Source organism: Bombina bombina, chromosome 2, assembly GCF_027579735.1.
Source record: "Bombina bombina isolate aBomBom1 chromosome 2, aBomBom1.pri, whole genome shotgun sequence".
NCBI classification, from domain to species: Eukaryota; Metazoa; Chordata; class Amphibia; order Anura; family Bombinatoridae; genus Bombina; species Bombina bombina.
Genome location: NC_069500.1, coordinates 594,666,460 through 594,684,357, shown reverse-complemented (window position 1 = coordinate 594,684,357; position 17,898 = coordinate 594,666,460). Strand labels below are relative to the sequence as shown.

The 17,898-nt window shown below is 39.4% G+C and overlaps 1 protein-coding gene across 1 annotated transcript in view; it reads right to left on the bottom strand.

Annotated features, from left to right (window-relative positions):
• Nucleotides 1-4,029: 4,029 nt before the first annotated feature.
• LOC128647190 (uncharacterized) overlaps nt 4,030-17,898 on the bottom strand; it is a 106,499-nt gene continuing 92,630 nt past the window's right edge. The window contains exons 6-7 of the mRNA XM_053699974.1: nt 4,326-4,380; nt 4,030-4,238 (exon numbers count right to left, since the gene is read on the bottom strand). Coding sequence (XP_053555949.1) covers nt 4,030-4,238; nt 4,326-4,380 — 264 coding nt within the window. The remainder of the gene's footprint in view (nt 4,239-4,325; nt 4,381-17,898) is intronic.

Sequence of the window (17,898 nt, the reverse complement as noted above, 5' to 3'; positions counted from 1 at the left end):
GGTCCGGTCGGCAGATTAGGGGTTAATACTTGAAGTTAGGTGTCGGTGATGTTAGGGAGGGCAGATTAGGGGTTAATACTATTTATTATAGGGTTTTTGAGGTGGGAGTGAGGCGGATTAGGGGTTAATAACTTTATTATAGTAGCGGTGAGGTCCGGTCGGCAGATTAGGGGTTAATAATTGTAGGTAGGTGGCGGCGACATTGGGGGGGCAGATTAGGGGTTAATAAATATAATATAGGGGTCGGCGGTGTTAGGGGCAGCAGATTAGGGATACATAGGGATAACGTAGTTTGCGGCGGTGTGCGGTCGGCAGATTAGGGGTTAAAAATTTTTATTAAAGTGGCGGCGATGTGGGGGGACCTCGGTTTAGGGGTGCATAGGTAGTTTATGGGTGTTAGTGTACTTTAGAGCACAGTAGTTAAGAGGTTTATGAACCGGCGTTAGCCCAGAAAGCTCTTAACTCCTGGCTTTTCTCTGCGGCTGGAATTTTGTCTTTAGAGCTCTAACGCTCACTTCAGCCAAGACTCTAAATACCGGCGTTAGAAAGATCCCATTGAAAACCCTTACCTACACGACTCTAAATACCAGCGGTAGCCCAAAACCAGCGTTAGGAGCCCCTAACGCTGGTTTTGATGGCTAACGCAAAACTCTAAATCTAGGCGTAAGTTTGCTGTCTAAAACAATCCAAGAATAGAAACAGCACTTGTTGGCCGGAGGAGACTTACCAAGTCTCAAATCATATGTAAAGCAGCAAGTCCTCCAGCACTTCCAATAATAAAAGACCTTTATTAATATTACAACATGGATCAACAAATATCTGCAACATTTTTCTGGCCTAGCTCAGCCCTTCTTCATGCATCATGCATGAGGAAGGGCTGAGCTAGGCCTGAAACGTTGTCAATATTTGTTGATCCATGTTGTAATATTAATAAAGGTCTTTTATTATTGGAAGTGCTGGGAGACTTGTTGCTTTAAATATGTAATATAGTAAACTCATGCTGCATGTATTATAGTGCTATTATATAATGTAGATTAGGGATGGCCAACTTGCGGCCGATGGGCCAATTGCATCGCTCTTCACTTGTTTTTGCTCCCCCAGGGAAAACCAACACTAAGAATGTGAACCATAGTTTAATGGGGCATATTTAACAATGTGCGGGCGGACATTATAGGTAGTATCATGTCCGCTGCACATCGCTGCACATCGATAAATACCGACAGCATACGCTGTCTGCATTTATTTAACAATGTGCGACCGGACATTATAGGAAGTAGCGTATCATGTCCGCTGCACATCGCTGCACATCGATAAATACAGACAGCATACGCTATCAACATTTATCATTGTACCAGCAGTTCTTGTGAATTGCTGGTGCAATACCACCCCCCTGCAGATTTGCGGCCTGCAGATTTGTGGGGGTGTCAATCAACCCGATCTTATTCGATCGGGTTGATTTCTGTCTGCCGCCTCAGAGCAGGCGGATAAGTTATGGAGTAGCGGCCATATGGAGCCTAATTAATATGCCCCTATGTCTCTAGGAAAAACATAACTAAAATGAGGGCTTTGGGAACTTCTTGTAAGTGGGCATACAAGTTGGCTACAGCTTAAAAGATCTCTCTGGAGAGAACAGTAGGCAGTGGAATGTCTGCAACCTTATCTACATTTTGCCTTATGCCACAGGGCTTTTTTAGGAAATGTATTATTGTTTCTGTGTTTTAAAGCCATGAGTTTAAATGCAGCCCTTCAGTCTTCTAAAATATTGATCTTCTGCCCTGTGTGTTAAGAAGTTGGCCCTCACTGTTGTAAAGTATGGTATATTTGTAGCATGATTTAAATATGCACAGTCTCTTATAATACCATGGTATCTTCAGTCTTCTTGGACTCTTGATTAAATTCAATTTGAAGGACGACTGGGTGATCTGCTTTAGGACTGATCATTGTCTGCACTTTATTGAGATCCACTCTTGCCACATGAAGTTCCTGTACAGCTGATAAGACAACAATAATAATTAATATTTAATTATAATAATAATTATAAGCTCTAAGAAGCACAGACATATGCAGTTAGTCTTTGAGCATTGTAAGTACAGCACTTTCAGAAGAAGAAAACACAGGAAACAAGAAGGAATTTAGCACAAATCAATACCAGCAGATTAAGTTGCAATAAAAGGTAAATAAACTGGTAATCCAATAGGTTCTATAATAAGAACCAGAGTGACATAGATTGGACTGGAAAAATGAACTGGTACAGGAATTGTAACCTTTTATAGATGAATGATCGGGATGATTGATGGCTCCTGCTAGCGGGCAATTAGCCATGAGTGAGCAGGGGGTGGCATTGCACAAGCATTTCACCAGAAATGCTTGTGCAATGTTAAATGCCAACAGCGTATGTGTCAGGGTTTTTTCCCTGCTTTGTTTGCCATGTGCTGCTGGCAGCCATTTTACTCACCTCTCTTGCTGAGTCTGGTGCAGAGTGTGTGATGCTGCTCATTTCCTGCATGCCCTCTTATGGTCAGACTGGTGTACATCATCCGTGTGAGACAGGTTGCAGTCTCAGAATTGTGATGTTATTATTTAAAGGACCTCTGTTCAGTATGCTTTGCCCTTGCGTTGTCTCAGACCTGTTTGTGAGTTCCAGTTTCTGTGTATTACTTGGCTGTCTGACATCCCTCCTGGTTCCTGATCCCTGGCTTGTTCCTGACTCTGCTGTTCTCCTTGTTCCTGATTCTGGCTTGTCTGACTACTCGCTTTGGTTCCTGACTTGGCTCGTCTGACTACCAGCTCTGGCTTTGACTCCTGGCTTGTTATTTGACTTGTGAACTTTGTATTATTTTTTGTTATCAATAAAGGTGTGATTATTTTTGCACTTCTCGTATCAGTCTGATTCCTGGCACCCTGACATTACGCAAGGGCCATGAATCCTGATGGTGCTAATAATCCACCTTTATCTACCATCATTTCCAGAATGGATGAACAGGATCACCATTTGGATCAATTTGTACTAGCCCTGCAAACCCTGCTGACTCGCACTGCACATTTGGACCAAAGTGTCCCGCAAGTTGTGGCTACTCCTATTTCCACTGCTGCACTTAGTCCTACTATTATTATTATTATTATTATTCTTTATTTATAAAGCGCCAACAGATTCCGCAGCGCTGTTCATAGGTAACAAAGATAAAAGGACAGTACAATTTGAGACACCAGACAAAATTTAACAAACAAATACAGGAGGAATTGGGAGCCCTGTTCCCGTGGGAACTTACAATCTAAATAGGAGCATGTCCGGTTCTGCACCTCTACCTCAGCGATATGGAGATGATCCTATTCAGTGCAGAGGTTTTTTGAACCAGGAGGGACGTCAGACAGCCAGGTAATACACAGGAACTGGAACTCGCAAACAGGTATGAGACAACGCAAGGGCAAAACATACTGAACAGAGGCCCTTTAAATAATAAGTGATGACATCACAATTCTGAGACAGCAACCTGTCTCACATGGATGATGTACACCAGTCTGACCATAAGAGTGTGTGCAGGAAATGAGCAGCATCACACACTCTGCACCAGACTCAGCAAGAGAGGTGAGTAAAATGGCTGCCTGACTGTCGGCATTTAGCAAAGTTGATCGGACATTATTCACTACAGCGAATCATTTACACTCGACCTTTGGTAAATTTACCCCGTAGTCTTAGCTTGCAATGGAAGTTGGGAAGATCGTTAAGTAAAGTAATTCTTTGGGTTAGGGTGAGGTCATTTATGAATATATTACAAAAATGATCCTCTATGGTCTGCCAAAGTGGAGTTATTTTGGTGCATTGCCACCAAATATGTAGCAAAGAACCATGTTCACCGCAACCTCTCCAACAATGTTCAGAGGCTCCTGGGTAGCTAGTGCTCAAACGAATGGGGGTCAGGTACCACTGTAGAAGCGCTTTATAGTTAAGTTCTAATAGGTGTGGTGAGGTGGAAGATTTACAGGTGTTTCGGAATGTTATGTCCCAATCTGGCTTACTCATGTCAATGTTTAGGTCTTGCTGCCATCTGATGTCTGGTCTAAGGCTTGGGTGCATTTTCGAGATAGTGATAATGAGTTTTTGACTAATATGTTGTTTAGGCATAATGCTTCAAAGGGGGTTAGAGGACGGAGCAGGTCTGATTTATGTGGGCATGTAGTGATGTAATGTGTTAGTTGAGTGTGTTTTATCCAATTCTTAAATTTCCCTCCGCCAAAGTCTATGATTAATCCAGGAATTTAATACTCAATAAAGGAGCACATTAAATGTAAAATATGTTTAAACCAACCAGAAAGGAATAACTCACTTTTGGCATGTTCTAATTGCAGATATTCTGTCTTTTTAATTTCTTCTTTGCTGCTCTGTAAAACAATAGGAATATGTTTTGTTCTGTAAAATAACGGGAACATATTTTTGATCTAATATTATCAAAACATTTTATTCCATTTTATTAATAAACAGGCAATTTTAACACTTATTAGTCTGTGAGATACACTGGGTACATAGTAATACAGACAAATAAACAGAGCTACTACACAAAAAAAATAGTAACAGTTAAGTTTGTAAGTCTGTATCACAAGGCAAATGTACATTTTAAGCTACAATATACTATGGTCCAGATTACAGGGGTTGCGCTAATGATAGCGAAGGACACAATAACCAATATCGCTGGACCGATGTTAGAGTACAACTTGATATTTAAAGTCCATGGTAAAACAGATTTGCCAGAGCAGAGTTAGTGCAGTCGACATCGCTCTAGCGCAACCTATACTTTCAATAGATGTTGTAACTCCACTAAGGGCCAGATTACAAATTGAGCGCTAAAGCGATATTTGAGCTCAGCTGAGTAATACCAGTGCGCGCTAATGTGCGCTGGTATTACAAGTGAGGTGCAATGCGAACGTGACCTCGAATTTGCATTGCATGGAACCATTGCACTCACAAGAGCACAGCGAAGGGGTAAGTCACACTGCAATGGACAGCAAATTTAAATATATACGTATACGATTATACATATATATACAGTATCTCACAAAAGTGAGAACACCCCTCACATTTTTGTAAATATTTAATTACCGTATATCTTTTCATATGACAACACTGAAGAAATGACACTTTGCTACGATGTAAAGTAGTAAGTGTACAGTCTTTATAACAGTGTAAATTTGCTGTCCCCTCAAAATAACTCAACACACAGCCATTAATGTCTAAACCGTTGGCAACCAAAGTGAGTACACCCCTAAGTGGAAATGTCCAAATTGGGCCCAATTAGAGATTTCCCCTCCCCAGTGTCATATGACTCATTAGTGTTACAAGGTCTCAGGTGTGAAAGGGGAGCAGTTGTGTTAAATTTTGTGTTATTGCTCTCACACTCTCTCATACTGGTCACTGGAAGTTCAACATAGCACCTCATGGAAAAGAACTCTCTGAAGATCTGAAAAAAAGAATTGTTGTTCTACATAAAGATTGCCTAGGCTTTAAGAAGATTACCAAGACCCTGAAATCGGAATGTCAAAGTGTTTGGTAATACAGAACAATCTGGCATTTCCAGAAGGTATAAACTCAGCGGTATTAAAAAATTGGGAAAGAAGAGGCCTAAAATGTATATATCTAATAATAAAGCAAGATAGAAAATTTATTAAGACCTTTGAAACACTGAAACAAGAGTGTTTGCTACAAAATAAAGATTTCTTCATATTTTTACAAATTAGGCATTACATTGATGAAATTATTAGGAATAATTGATATGAATGGAATTGGGAGAGGATGGAATCTTGGATAGGAATGGTCAAGCAAGGAATGTATTCTATATCACCATGGTATAGAGTAATGCTAATTCAAGAGGGTCAGAATAATTTGGAGGATCTGGCTAAAAAATGGATGATTTAAAAGAATCAATTAAAAATAAATATGGTGGTGTTAACTGTCAGAAGCATAATATTAAAAAAATGGAAAAATAGACAAAAACCTAGATTTGCTGAATGGAACATTTTTATTATGAAACAAGTAATTATAGAACAAATTGACACTCAAGCACACAATGAGCACAAAGTGAACACATTCTTTAAAAATGGGGTATATTGATAAGCTCTCTTAGCAAAGTACAACAGGAACAGATAGTTTACCCATTCAGGAATACGATCTCCGCCATCCCTTGGTTATCTGGTGCAGAAAGCTAAATTAATTATCCCCCCCCCCTTTTTTTTGTATTTTTTATTTTTATTCTTCTTTTCTTTTTGTTTTTGCTTTAAAGTTGGGGAAACCCCAGCAATGTGAGGTAAAATGATAAAGATATGCCTGTTTAGTTTTACTGGTTAACTATAAGTCATGTGTATATGTTTTGTTGTTTTTCTATCATGTACAACCTTACTGTCTATATGCCTTTCTAGGTGCAAACTTTATATCTATGATATATTGGAGGTTCTAAAATAAATATATTAAAAAAAAATTAGGACAGAATTGATTCTGGAGGCTAGAATTTTTGCAAAAAGTTTAATATTAATGTTTAATAAGGAGATTGGGCGGAAGTTAGCTGGAGTGTTAGGTAGTTTGCCTGGTTTTCGGCAGCACCTGTGTTTCTAGCATTGAGGGTGGAAATGGATTGTCCTCAGTTGCTTCGTTAAACAGTATAGTGAGGTGGGGGACTAGTATGGACGAGAATATGGTACTAGTATGGTGCGATAATATTTGGCTGTGAAGCCATCGGCACCAGGGCTTTTTCCTATTTTCAGGGTTTTGACAGCAGAAAGGGTTTCTTGGGAGGATATTGGTCTGTTGATTTGCTCTTTTTGTTCTTCAGATAGCGCTGGTAGTGGGCAATTTTTTATATAATTTGTCATATTTGAAAGATAATTGGTCGTGGGAGTATCTTTTTATCAGTGAGGTATAGTAATTATGAAAGGATTGTAATATTTCTGGGGTAGTTTGGAAAGGTTTTGTTTGTGGGTTATTGATTTCATATATGTAAGATTTAAATCTTTTTTATTTAATGCTCTAGCTAGGAGTTTACCTGCTCTATTATTCTCAAAATAAAACATGCAATTAGTTTTTTTTACGTTGAGATTGATATTCAATGTCTAGAAAGTTGTCTAGTTCTTCCCGGACTGTCTGTATGTGTTTCAGTATGTTAGAGTCAGATGGGTATCCTTTACGGTAGGATTGTTGGTGGAATGCTTTGAGTTTAATTAGTTCACCTTGAAGCACACATTTATGCGCTTCCCAAATTGTACAGTTGTTATTGATCAAGTGTGAGTTAAGATTTAAGTACTCTTCTATGGTATTAGTTTATTTGGATACTGAGTCTGGGTGGTCTAAAAGGGAGTCATCTAGTTTCCATAGATAAGGTGTTAAGGATGTATATGGCCAGGTAAATTTCAATTTAACAGTCGAATGGTCAGACCAGGATGTAGGGAACATATTGCATTTGTGAACATGGGAGAGGCCTTTTTGATTTGTAAAAATATAATCTAGTCTACTGTAAAACTTGTTAGGATGTAAGCAGAAGGTATAATCCCTTTTTTCATGGTGTATGAATCTCCAGGTGTCATATAAATTCCTATCTCTTATACCGTTCCATAGAGCGGTGGGAAGTTTACGGGGTATTTGAATGTTGGTATTAGTGCTATCAATTTTGGGTTGTAAGGGGACATTGAAGTCTCCCGCTAGATAAATCTGACTTTTGGCCAGATTTAGTGTTTCCTTAAACATGTTACGAAAGAATGGGAGCTGATAATTATTTGGGGCATATATGTTGATAAGCGTTATGGGCCTTCCATATAAGAGACTTTTTGGTCAAGTGTAAATGGAATAGATTTATTTATTAGGATACTCACGCCATTTTTTTTACTTGGGCCTGAACCGTGGAAATGTGTAGTCAAGGTTTTTCCAAAGTATTTGGGTTCTTTATGGTGTATAAATGTGTTTCTTGTAGGAAAAGTATATCAATATGGCATTTCGCTAAGTCTGATAAGGCCTTAAATCTTTTTTGTGGCGAGTTTAGCCCTTTAGCATTTTGGGCCAATAGAGTTAAGTGGGGTGTTAATTCACGGTTGGGGTGTGACATTAGTATAGGATAGGAATTTTGGTATGTCTGGTAAATAGGGCATATGTTGGTACATGACTTGAGTAAGTGTTGTACATAGATAAACAAAATTACAAACATCAAGGCATTGTGAATGTTAAAATATAACAAGTGACAGCATATCATTTTGTTCAGATTTAACAAGAGAAGTAAATTGAACAGTTGGAACAAACTTAATAACTCAAACAAATAAAGAGCTCTCTTCCTAATATAGGTAATCTTGGGAGCAATCATGGGGGGAACAATTATAGCTAGCCCTAAAGTATATTCACTTTGTAAAAGGGATTTATCCCATGTTTGTTTTCCATGGTTTTAGTGACACATTTATAGCAACTAAACAATGTTTTAGGACTATGAGATAAGTAGCTAGTTTAAAACAGCTAAAAGAAAGAATACAGCAAAACATTTTTTTTTTATAAGACTCTATAACATTTTATAATAACCTACATGGTTTTGTTAAATAAAATCTGTATAACCAGTGTTTTAATGGTGATTTATCATTCTGGTAGATGTATGACATGAGTTCATTGAGAGCTTCTAGAATATCAGTGTTATCTATATGGTAATATTAATAACCTGCCATTTCTAGTCCTTTGGTTAGAAGGTACCAAACTTTATCAGCTATAGTGTCAACAAAAGCTATACATGTGAAGATACATTGTGTATACTTAACAGAACTTATTTTAAAGAGATGAATCCCAGGCAGCTCTCGTGTTTAGGGTCTTTGGTGATCACAGAAACCAGTTTATGTTGTTTTGATGGTGAAGTATTTGGGAGATTGTTCAGTGATTGTGGAGGAACAGTTGCTTTAGCTTGTTTGCCTGTATCAGTGTTCCAAGAGGAGGATGATTCTTTATTTCTTCTAGGGGATGAAGATGAAGGGAGGTTCTGTGATGTGTGATCAGTTGGTGGGTCTATCCCCAATGAGTTGCAAAAGGAGATGGTGTCTTTTGAGGTTCTGCAGGTCAGACATGTATTGTTTCGAAGTACCCAGATTTGGGTTGGAAATCCCCATTGGTATGGGATCTTTTTATTACGGAGGATTGTAGTTAGAGGTCCAAATTATTTTTTTCTTTGTAGTGTTTGGGAGGCTAAGTCTTGATAGAATTGCAAGACGTTACCTCGGAAGCGGATTGGTTGTAATTTTCTTGATTGATTCAGAAGCATCTCTTTTTCTAAGACGTTTTTGAACTGAATAATGATATCTCTCTGACAAACCCATTGGATATCTGTAGTAAAAGAAGGTTCTTTTATCTGCTGAAATAGTGATTGTAGATAGACTGGAACATCTTGAGGAAGTACACTTTCAGGGACTCCTCTAATTCAGATGTTCTTACCTCTGCTTCGATTTTCCAAGTCCAGTTTCTCTTGTAATGCTGAAATAGTTTCTTGTTGTGAAGTTACTTGGTCTGTTAGGGTCTGCACATCATCTTTTATTTCTTCTTGACTATTTTCCAAAGATTCCACTTGAAACCCTAAGGTGTGAATATCTTGTCAGATGCCCGCAAGTTCTTCCCTTATACATGTGCGAACAATGTTTGCAATGTCCTGTTTAGATGGCAGGTCATGGCAAATGGACATGGAAAGGTGTGTTTCTTCAGGTTGCGAGTTGGAATCATTTGTTGTTTGAAGGTCCACAGAAAGCCGTTTACTTCTCGTGTTAGAGCGATCAGGGGTTTGCATATAGGAGCATATCGTAGTAGATTTCCCTGATGAGGATTTAAGAGGTCTGTCCTGTTTCAGGTGCCTTTTGGTAGCCATTGCTGCAGGCTATTAGTGTAAGGTAAGTATAATATAACACCCTAGTTATGCAATGAGGGCTCAATAAAATGTCACAGATGTGTCTGGAATATTTTACAGAGAGGGTAATGAGCCCAATGTTGTATGGAAGTTCTACTGATTTAGGAGTGGATTGATAACTCCGTCTTTGTTAGTCTAATATTGAAGATTTGAAGGTATATTTATATGTGTGGGTGTTGATTACTTTGAACCAAATGACCAATATATATATATATATTTATTTATTTATCTATCTATCTTCTTATTGCTTTTAGGATATTCTGTACTCAGTAAGAGTATTGCAGGGGATTCCCTGTGTCAATAATTTACAAGGACTGTTTAGAAATGTTACACTTATATTTGTATATATAACCACAAGTGCTATTTGTAGCACCAAAACAGATTGAAGGGTCACCAAGATGTAAAGGGTATAGAAAACCAAGATCACATCAAGTTCCAGTTGCACTCTCTCTCTGAGCTGTTATTTTATAGGTATCTGTAACTCGTGTGGTAAGGGTTTTAAAGAGATTTTCTTACTGTTTCTGTTTGTGTCCTTAATTAAGTACCTAATTGTAGTTGGTACAGTGAGAGTTCAGTGCGGCCGCATGGTTATGCAGTGTATATATTTACTTAGGCCTGTAATGGCGGCTGATATAGATCTGGCACATCTTGTAGTATATCCATTACAAAGGTAGTCTAGGAGTGCGATTAGGGCTTTTGCCGATGTTGCTACCAGATGAGTCCTGGATGTCAGTTATGGCACTCCACTTCCCTCCTACATCCCTTTATTGCTGTTGTGGTAGGTTATGGGACCTATTCGGTCTCCATCTTTGCGTGTGATGCAGAGTAGATTTCAGCCGTCTGTAACTTGTCCCACCATCAGCTGCAGATATTTTTTTTTATTATTTTTTATTTTTTTCCTTTGAAACTTTTTATTGAGAAAGTAAGAAGCGTACATACATGAGCATCCAGTGTATCCACGTAGGGATAAGATAGAAAGACAAGTACAGGATAAACAACTTGTATAAACAGTTACATGTTATGCCTGACCAAGAGCTAACATATTAACCTGAAATAAGACCAATATACATGTAGAAAGAAATACTAGTTAATAATATTTGTAGGAATTAAATTGCAGCAACTGGTCTTCAGGTAGAAGCAACAATGTGAGAATGCTCCAGGTCACGCAATTGTTTCTCATTTTAAATTTAAGACCTCAGAGTCCAATATCTCTCGTAGGTTATAACAAAAAAAAAAAGGGGGGGAAAGAGAGTTGGGATTCCTAGTTTGCCTCAACGGGGGACTGTCTCTATCCAGGGTGCCCAGATTTCGTAGTAGACATGTGCAATTTGGTTCGGATCAATTCGGAAATTCGGCCGAATTCGTAAAATTCAGGATTCGGATAGATTCGAATTTCTGAATTAAATTAGTGCCGAATCTAACGAATAAATCTGAATTAGTTCAGATTTATTCGGATTTATTCGGTAGATTCGGATGGCCATGGATTACACTAGTATTGTACAGTATATTAGGTTATATCACTCTGCTATGGGTTACACCTAATATACAGTACATAATACTAGTATAATACACAGCACATCCCACCTAACACTTACCGAAATTCAGAATTTCCGAACCGAATCCGAACTGAATTTATTCTAATCAGAATAAATCCGGAACAAATCCGAACTGAATTGATTAAAATTTTCCGAATTCGAATCGATCCGAACCGAATTTCAAAAAATCTGAATCAATCCGAACCGAACCAAATTTTTTCGCCATGCACATATCTATTTCGTAGTAAGAGTCTACCTTATCCAAAACTGAGTAAGAGTATGATTCCATCTTCTGTAGGTAGTGTACTGTGGCAATGATTTGAGAGATGGAGGGGGGTGATTTTTGCTTCCAAGCTTTTGCAATTTTGAGTTTAGTGGACATTAGTAAATAAATGAGTAGTGATTTTTGAGCAGGGGATATCGCTGTAAAGTCTAAGTGAAGGAGACAAGTTTGGGGACTGAGTGTAGGGGTAATGTTCAGTGAACAAATTATGTAAAAGAGTTGTGTCCAGATCGGTTTAATTTTTGGGCAGGACCACCAAATGTGACTCTGTGTCCCCAGCTGTCCACACTCTCTCCAGCATGTGGGGGGTTGATCTTTATAGATCCTATGTAGAGCTGTGGAGACTAAATGCCAACGCATTGTGAGCTTGAAGTGAAGTTCCCATAAGGTTGCGCAATGTAAGAGTTTCTTAGTGAATATGATTTCTCTGTGCCAGGAGTCAGTGTCAGCGGTAAAATTTAGTTCCCTCTCCCATGCTAAATGTTGGGAGATTTTATGGTGAGAGGAGGGCTCAAGAAGTATATCGTAGTGGAACGACAGTGTCCCCTTGAGCGCATGAATTTGTGTCCACCTCTGTTCCCATCCAGTAGCATCTCTTGGGAACCCCTCACGCTCTAATAATGGAGCAGAGGTGAAAAGTCTCAAATCTGAGTGTCAATGGGATCTGTAAATCATTACAAATTCCATCATATGACAGTGTGTTTGTATCGTCATTAGTGATGTCGCGAACCTAAAATTTTGCGTTCGCAAACGGCGGACGCAAACTTCCACAACTGTTCGCGAACGGGCGAACCGGGCGAACCGCCATAGACTTCAATAGGCAGGCGAATTTTAAAACCCACAGGGACTCTTTCTGGCCACAATAGTGATGGAAAAGTTGTTTCAAGGGTACTAACACCTGGACTGTGGCATGCCGGAGGGGGATCCATGGCAAAACTCCCATGGAAAATTACATAGTTGATGCAGAGTCTGGTTTTAATCCATAAAGGGCATAAATCACCTAACATTCCTAAATTGTTTGGAATAACGTGCTTTAAAACATCAGGTATGTACACTACTGTTATACCAGATATGAGTTGCACTGGGGTGACACTGTGCCCTGGCAGGCAGGCACTGAAACGCACACGTGTGAAGGAAACTGACTGCTATTATTTAACACAGTCAAAAAAGTGTTTTTTTTTTTTTTTAAATCTACACTACTGTTACACCAGATATAAGTTGCACTGGGGTGACACTGTGCCCTGGCAGGCAGGCACTTAAACGCACACGTGTGAAGGAAACTGACTGCTATTATTTAACACAGTCAAAAAAGTGTTTTTTTTTTTTTTTTAAATCTACACTACTTTTACACCAGATATGAGTTGCACTGGGGTGACACTGTGCCCTGGCAGGCAGGCACTTAAACGCACACGTGTGAAGGAAACTGACTGCTATTATTTAACACAGTCAAAAAAGTGTTGTTTTTTTTAAATCTACCCTACTGTTACACCAGATATGAGTTGCACTGGGGTGACACTGTGCCCTGGCAGGCAGGCACTTAAACGCACACGTGTGAAGAAAACTGACTGCTATTATTTAACACAGTCAAAAAAGTTTTTTTTTTTTTTAAATCTACACTACTGTTACACCAGATATGAGTTGCACTGGGGTGACACTGTGCCCTGGCAGGCAGGCACTTAAACGCACATGTGTGAAGGAAACTGACTGCTATTATTTAACACAGTCAAAAAAGTGTTGTTTTTTTTAAAATCTACACTACTGTTACACCAGATATGAGTGGTGGCACTGGGCAAGTGGGCACAGTATACGCTGTGAGCCTGACACACACGCTGGAAGGCAGGTAACTGCAATTAGATTACACAGGGAAAAAAAAAAAGCAGCTCTAAAAAGGGCTTTTTGGGGAGCTGTCCTTACAGCAGAGATCAGATGAGTCCTTCAGGACTGTAGTGGACACTGAATACACTAGCCTAGCTATAGATTTCCCTACTAAATCAGCAGCAGCTACACTGTCCCTCCTCTCACTAACAATGCAGCTTCCGAATGAATCTAAAATGGATGCTGTCCAGGAGGTAGGAGGGTCTGGGAGGGAGGGTCTGCTGCTGATTGGCTGGAATGTGCCTGCTGACTGTGAGGTACAGGGTCAAAGTATTACTCAATGATGACGAATAGGGGGCGGATCGAACATCGCATATGTTCGCCCGCCGCGGCGAAAGCAAACATGCTATGTTCGCCGGGAACTATTCGCCGGCGAACAATTTGCGACATCACTAATTGTCATATAGATCTGAAACATAGGTGGCAGCGATGTTTTTCCAGTGATATCCAAGGTTAGTGGAAACAGCACACCTGTATCTTTTTTCAGTGGGGCACAAAGTGACAGACTTGCCAAGTCTCCTCAGTATCCAGAAATTCAAAGAACTCCAGAACTTCCTATGTAAAAGATACCAATGACTTTTTGTCTAAACTTAAAAATTTGGGACATATTGGTGATAAGTGCATATTATTCACTTTAGATGTTTCCAGCCTGTACACCTCTATTACGCATACAAGTGGGATTGCAGCAGTAGAAAACATCTTAAAAACTGATAGCAATTATACTCAAATTTGGTTTTTGATAGATTTGCTTACCATAATATTGCATGAAAATTATTTTTTGTTTACGGATTCTTATTATCTTCAGAAACAGGGAACGGCGATGGGCTCCAACGTCGCCCCCACATACGCCAACATTTTCATGAATAGTTTTGAGGAACACTTTGTGTACCCCAATGCCTTGTTCCAACTCTATGGTGCCTCCTGGTGGAGGTACATAGATGATGTGTTTGGCGTGTGCGGGGGTGACGTTGGAAGCCTTCTGTCATTTGTACAAGATCTAAATTGCTCTGTGAAGGGACTTAAATTCAGTTTGAATATGAGTGAAGTGGGTATAGAGTACTTGGATACATATGTTTATAAAAAATGTGGTTTCCTGGAAACTTATTTATATACAAAGAAAACTGACAAGAATAATTTATTACAATATGGTAGCTGCCATCCGAATAATATCTTCAAGGCAACACCTAAGAGCCAATTCACTAGAGTAAAAAGGATTGTTTCAGACAGTGATAGATGCAAGCAAAGACTAGAAGAGATGGCGAATAAATTTATTGCCAGAAAGTACCCTAAAAAATTAATAGCAGAACAACTTGCAACTGTAGAGGATGAGCCTAGAGAACCAGAAAGTAAAAAGGGAGAAAATAGTGCAATATTTGTAACACAACACAATAGGTTCAGTCAAAAAATTGCTGGTGTTTTAAAAAAGCACTGGCATATAAGGGAGTGCAATCCACAGGTTGAAGAATTTAAAAAGAGGCCTATGGTCGCATATAAAAGAAATAAGAGTATTAAGGACTTAATTGTCCACACTGACATAGGTACTGGTAAGAAAAATGTACAGCTAACAATAGGTAGTAGCAACAATAGATGCTATCCATGCTTGAACTGCAGCCATTGCAGCTCTATGATAAAAGGTAAAAGCTTTTATCATCCAATCAGTGGAAGGAAGTTTGCAATAAATAGATACTTCACATGTAGAACAACCTTTGCTGTTTATATGATAAAATGTCCGTGTGGACTTATTTATATTGGCGAGACCTGCAGGGAGGTAAGGGAGAGGATAACAGAACATAAATCAAATATAAGATGTAAGAACAAAGAAGCTCCAGTGTCCTCTCACTTCCTCTCTGCAGGTCATAATATTAGTCAACTTAGATTCCAAGTCATAGATCAGGTAATTAAACCAAGGAGGGGGGGGGGTGATAGAGAACATCTCCTTAAGGTTAGAGAGATGTTCTGGATACATAAATTAGATTCTTTAACCCCCAAGGGTCTGAACAAGGATTTTGAATGGAGTCTATTTTACTAAGATCTTATATTTCCCATAGTACATATAAATAAATTTGGAAGAATGAATCTAATGCAGAATTTAGGTAAAATGTTATTTTGGTTATAATAAAAAATAAAAATACAAAAGAATTGAGGAAAATTGGATTGTCAAATATTTGCCCCTTTCTTTAATTAATTTTGAATGTCACTCTGTATATTAGCTCCTAATGCTATGGTATTGCTCTAGTTGGTCAGATTTCTATGCTCCTCTTTTAATTGTATATATAGGTTTTATGTTGTTGTTTTTAATATTTATATACAGATGTCACTTACCTATTCCATCTATAAAACATAAGAAATAAATATTGATGCAATATGATTTGCATCCACAAGATGCCGCTGTTGCAACAGCTATGTTTTTATGGAATGGGTTAATAGACAACAGGTGCAGGTATAAAAGGCAGGAACCTGTATAATTAAAGTGTACAAGACTAAGAGCCTTTTGCAGGCTTGAAACATTGTATATGTTGCTGGGACCCTATATATGAAAGAATAAAGGTCTTTTATTGAAAGTGGTGGCTGGAGTTCTTTGAATTTCTAGCAATGTTTTTCCAAACAGTCATATGAGAGTCATGAAGACAGAAAAGGGAGCTGGCGATGGGTTGTCGCGGTGATGGGTGGGGGGCAATATTGGGTAAGTGTCTGGTCTGTTCCCAAAATTGTAGGGTGTCAAGGATCACGGGATGGCTAGATTTAAGGTCTCTCCTACAGTGCGAGGGGATCCAAGGGAGATCACACAAGTGTAGACCTACTGGCAAAAGGGATTGCTCCACATCTTTCCATGAAGATATGTCAGCTGTATTACTCCAGTTCATCAGGTGGGTTAACCGAGCAGCCTGATAATATAGAATAAGGTTTGGAAGGCTAAGTCCACCTTTAGTAGAAGTTCGTTGTAAGGTCTGCGCAGAGGTTCTGGGTCTGTTGCCCTTTCAGACGTACATGGTGATAAGGCTCTGTATCCTATTAAGGACAGGCCTGGGGACATTGATTTGGAGGGAGTTAAACAGATAGGTAATTTTAGGGATAAAGGACATTTTGATAGCAGCTATCCTGCCTGTCCAAGAGATCTCTCGATATTCCCAAGAGTTGAGGAGTTTTCGCCATATGGGGAGTTTGTCAGAGAAGTTTTTAGAAATGACGGTGGTTGTGGATGGACTGAGGTGTGTCCCTAATAACTTAATGGAATGTGCTGACCACTGGAAATTATATTTTCTCTGTAATGGGAGTAGCTTGTGGGGTGGTATGTTAGTATGTAGGGCTTTGGTCTTCGCTATGTTTAATTTGTAATAACTGATGGTGCCAAAATGGGCGAGCAATTTTAAAACGGCCGGGAGATATGTGGATGGGTTAGTCAAGAGAAGAGTAATGTCGTCTGCGTAGAGTGTGATTTTGTGAGGGGTTCCTAGAATAGGGAAGCCTGCTATGTCTGGGTCTAGTCTTATAGCCTGCGCTACAGGCTCTATAGAAAGTGCAAACAACAGCGGCAAAAGGGGGCAGCCCTGTCCAGTCCCGTTAGATATTTTGAAAAGACTAGACTGAAAGCCTACTCCCTTGACTTCAGCAACCGTATTAGAATATAGGGCCTGTATGGAGATTATAAATTAATTTTGGAGATTGAAGGCACACAAAGTCTCCCATAAGTATTCCCAGCTCACCCTGTCGAAGGCCTTTTTGATATCAAGTGACAGGGTGAGCATGGGCACTCCCCTTACAGCAGCCTCAGCAAGGATGTCTAAAACTCATCTCGTAGCGTCCGGTCCTTCTCTCCGAGGGATAAAGCCCATCTGGTCTGGGTGGACCAGAGTGGAGATTATTTTAGAGAGGAGAGTAGTTATAATTTTGGCGTACAATTTAGTGTCAAGATTAAGTAATGATATGGGGCGATAGCTGCCACAATCTGAGGGGTTTTTGCCTGGCTTGAGTATAGTTGTGATCGTGGCCTCCAAATACTCCTTACGGAAACTGCCCTAATGCTGTACTTCATTAAAAGTTAAGCATAGGATGGGGGCAATTACAGGGGCATAGGTTTTGTAAAATTTCCCAGTGAAGCCGGGCCCAGGGATTTAGACACTTTCAGTTCTTTAATGCTCAAGTGCACCTCCTCAAGCGAAATCAGGGAAATTAGGTCGGGAGCGGCATCCTGGGCTAGCTGTGGGAGATTTAGAGATTTCAAAAATGAATGAATATCTTCTATAGGGAGCAACTGGGTTGGGTTGGGTTGTAAGATTGTAGAGTTTGGAGAAAAATCTCTGAAGGT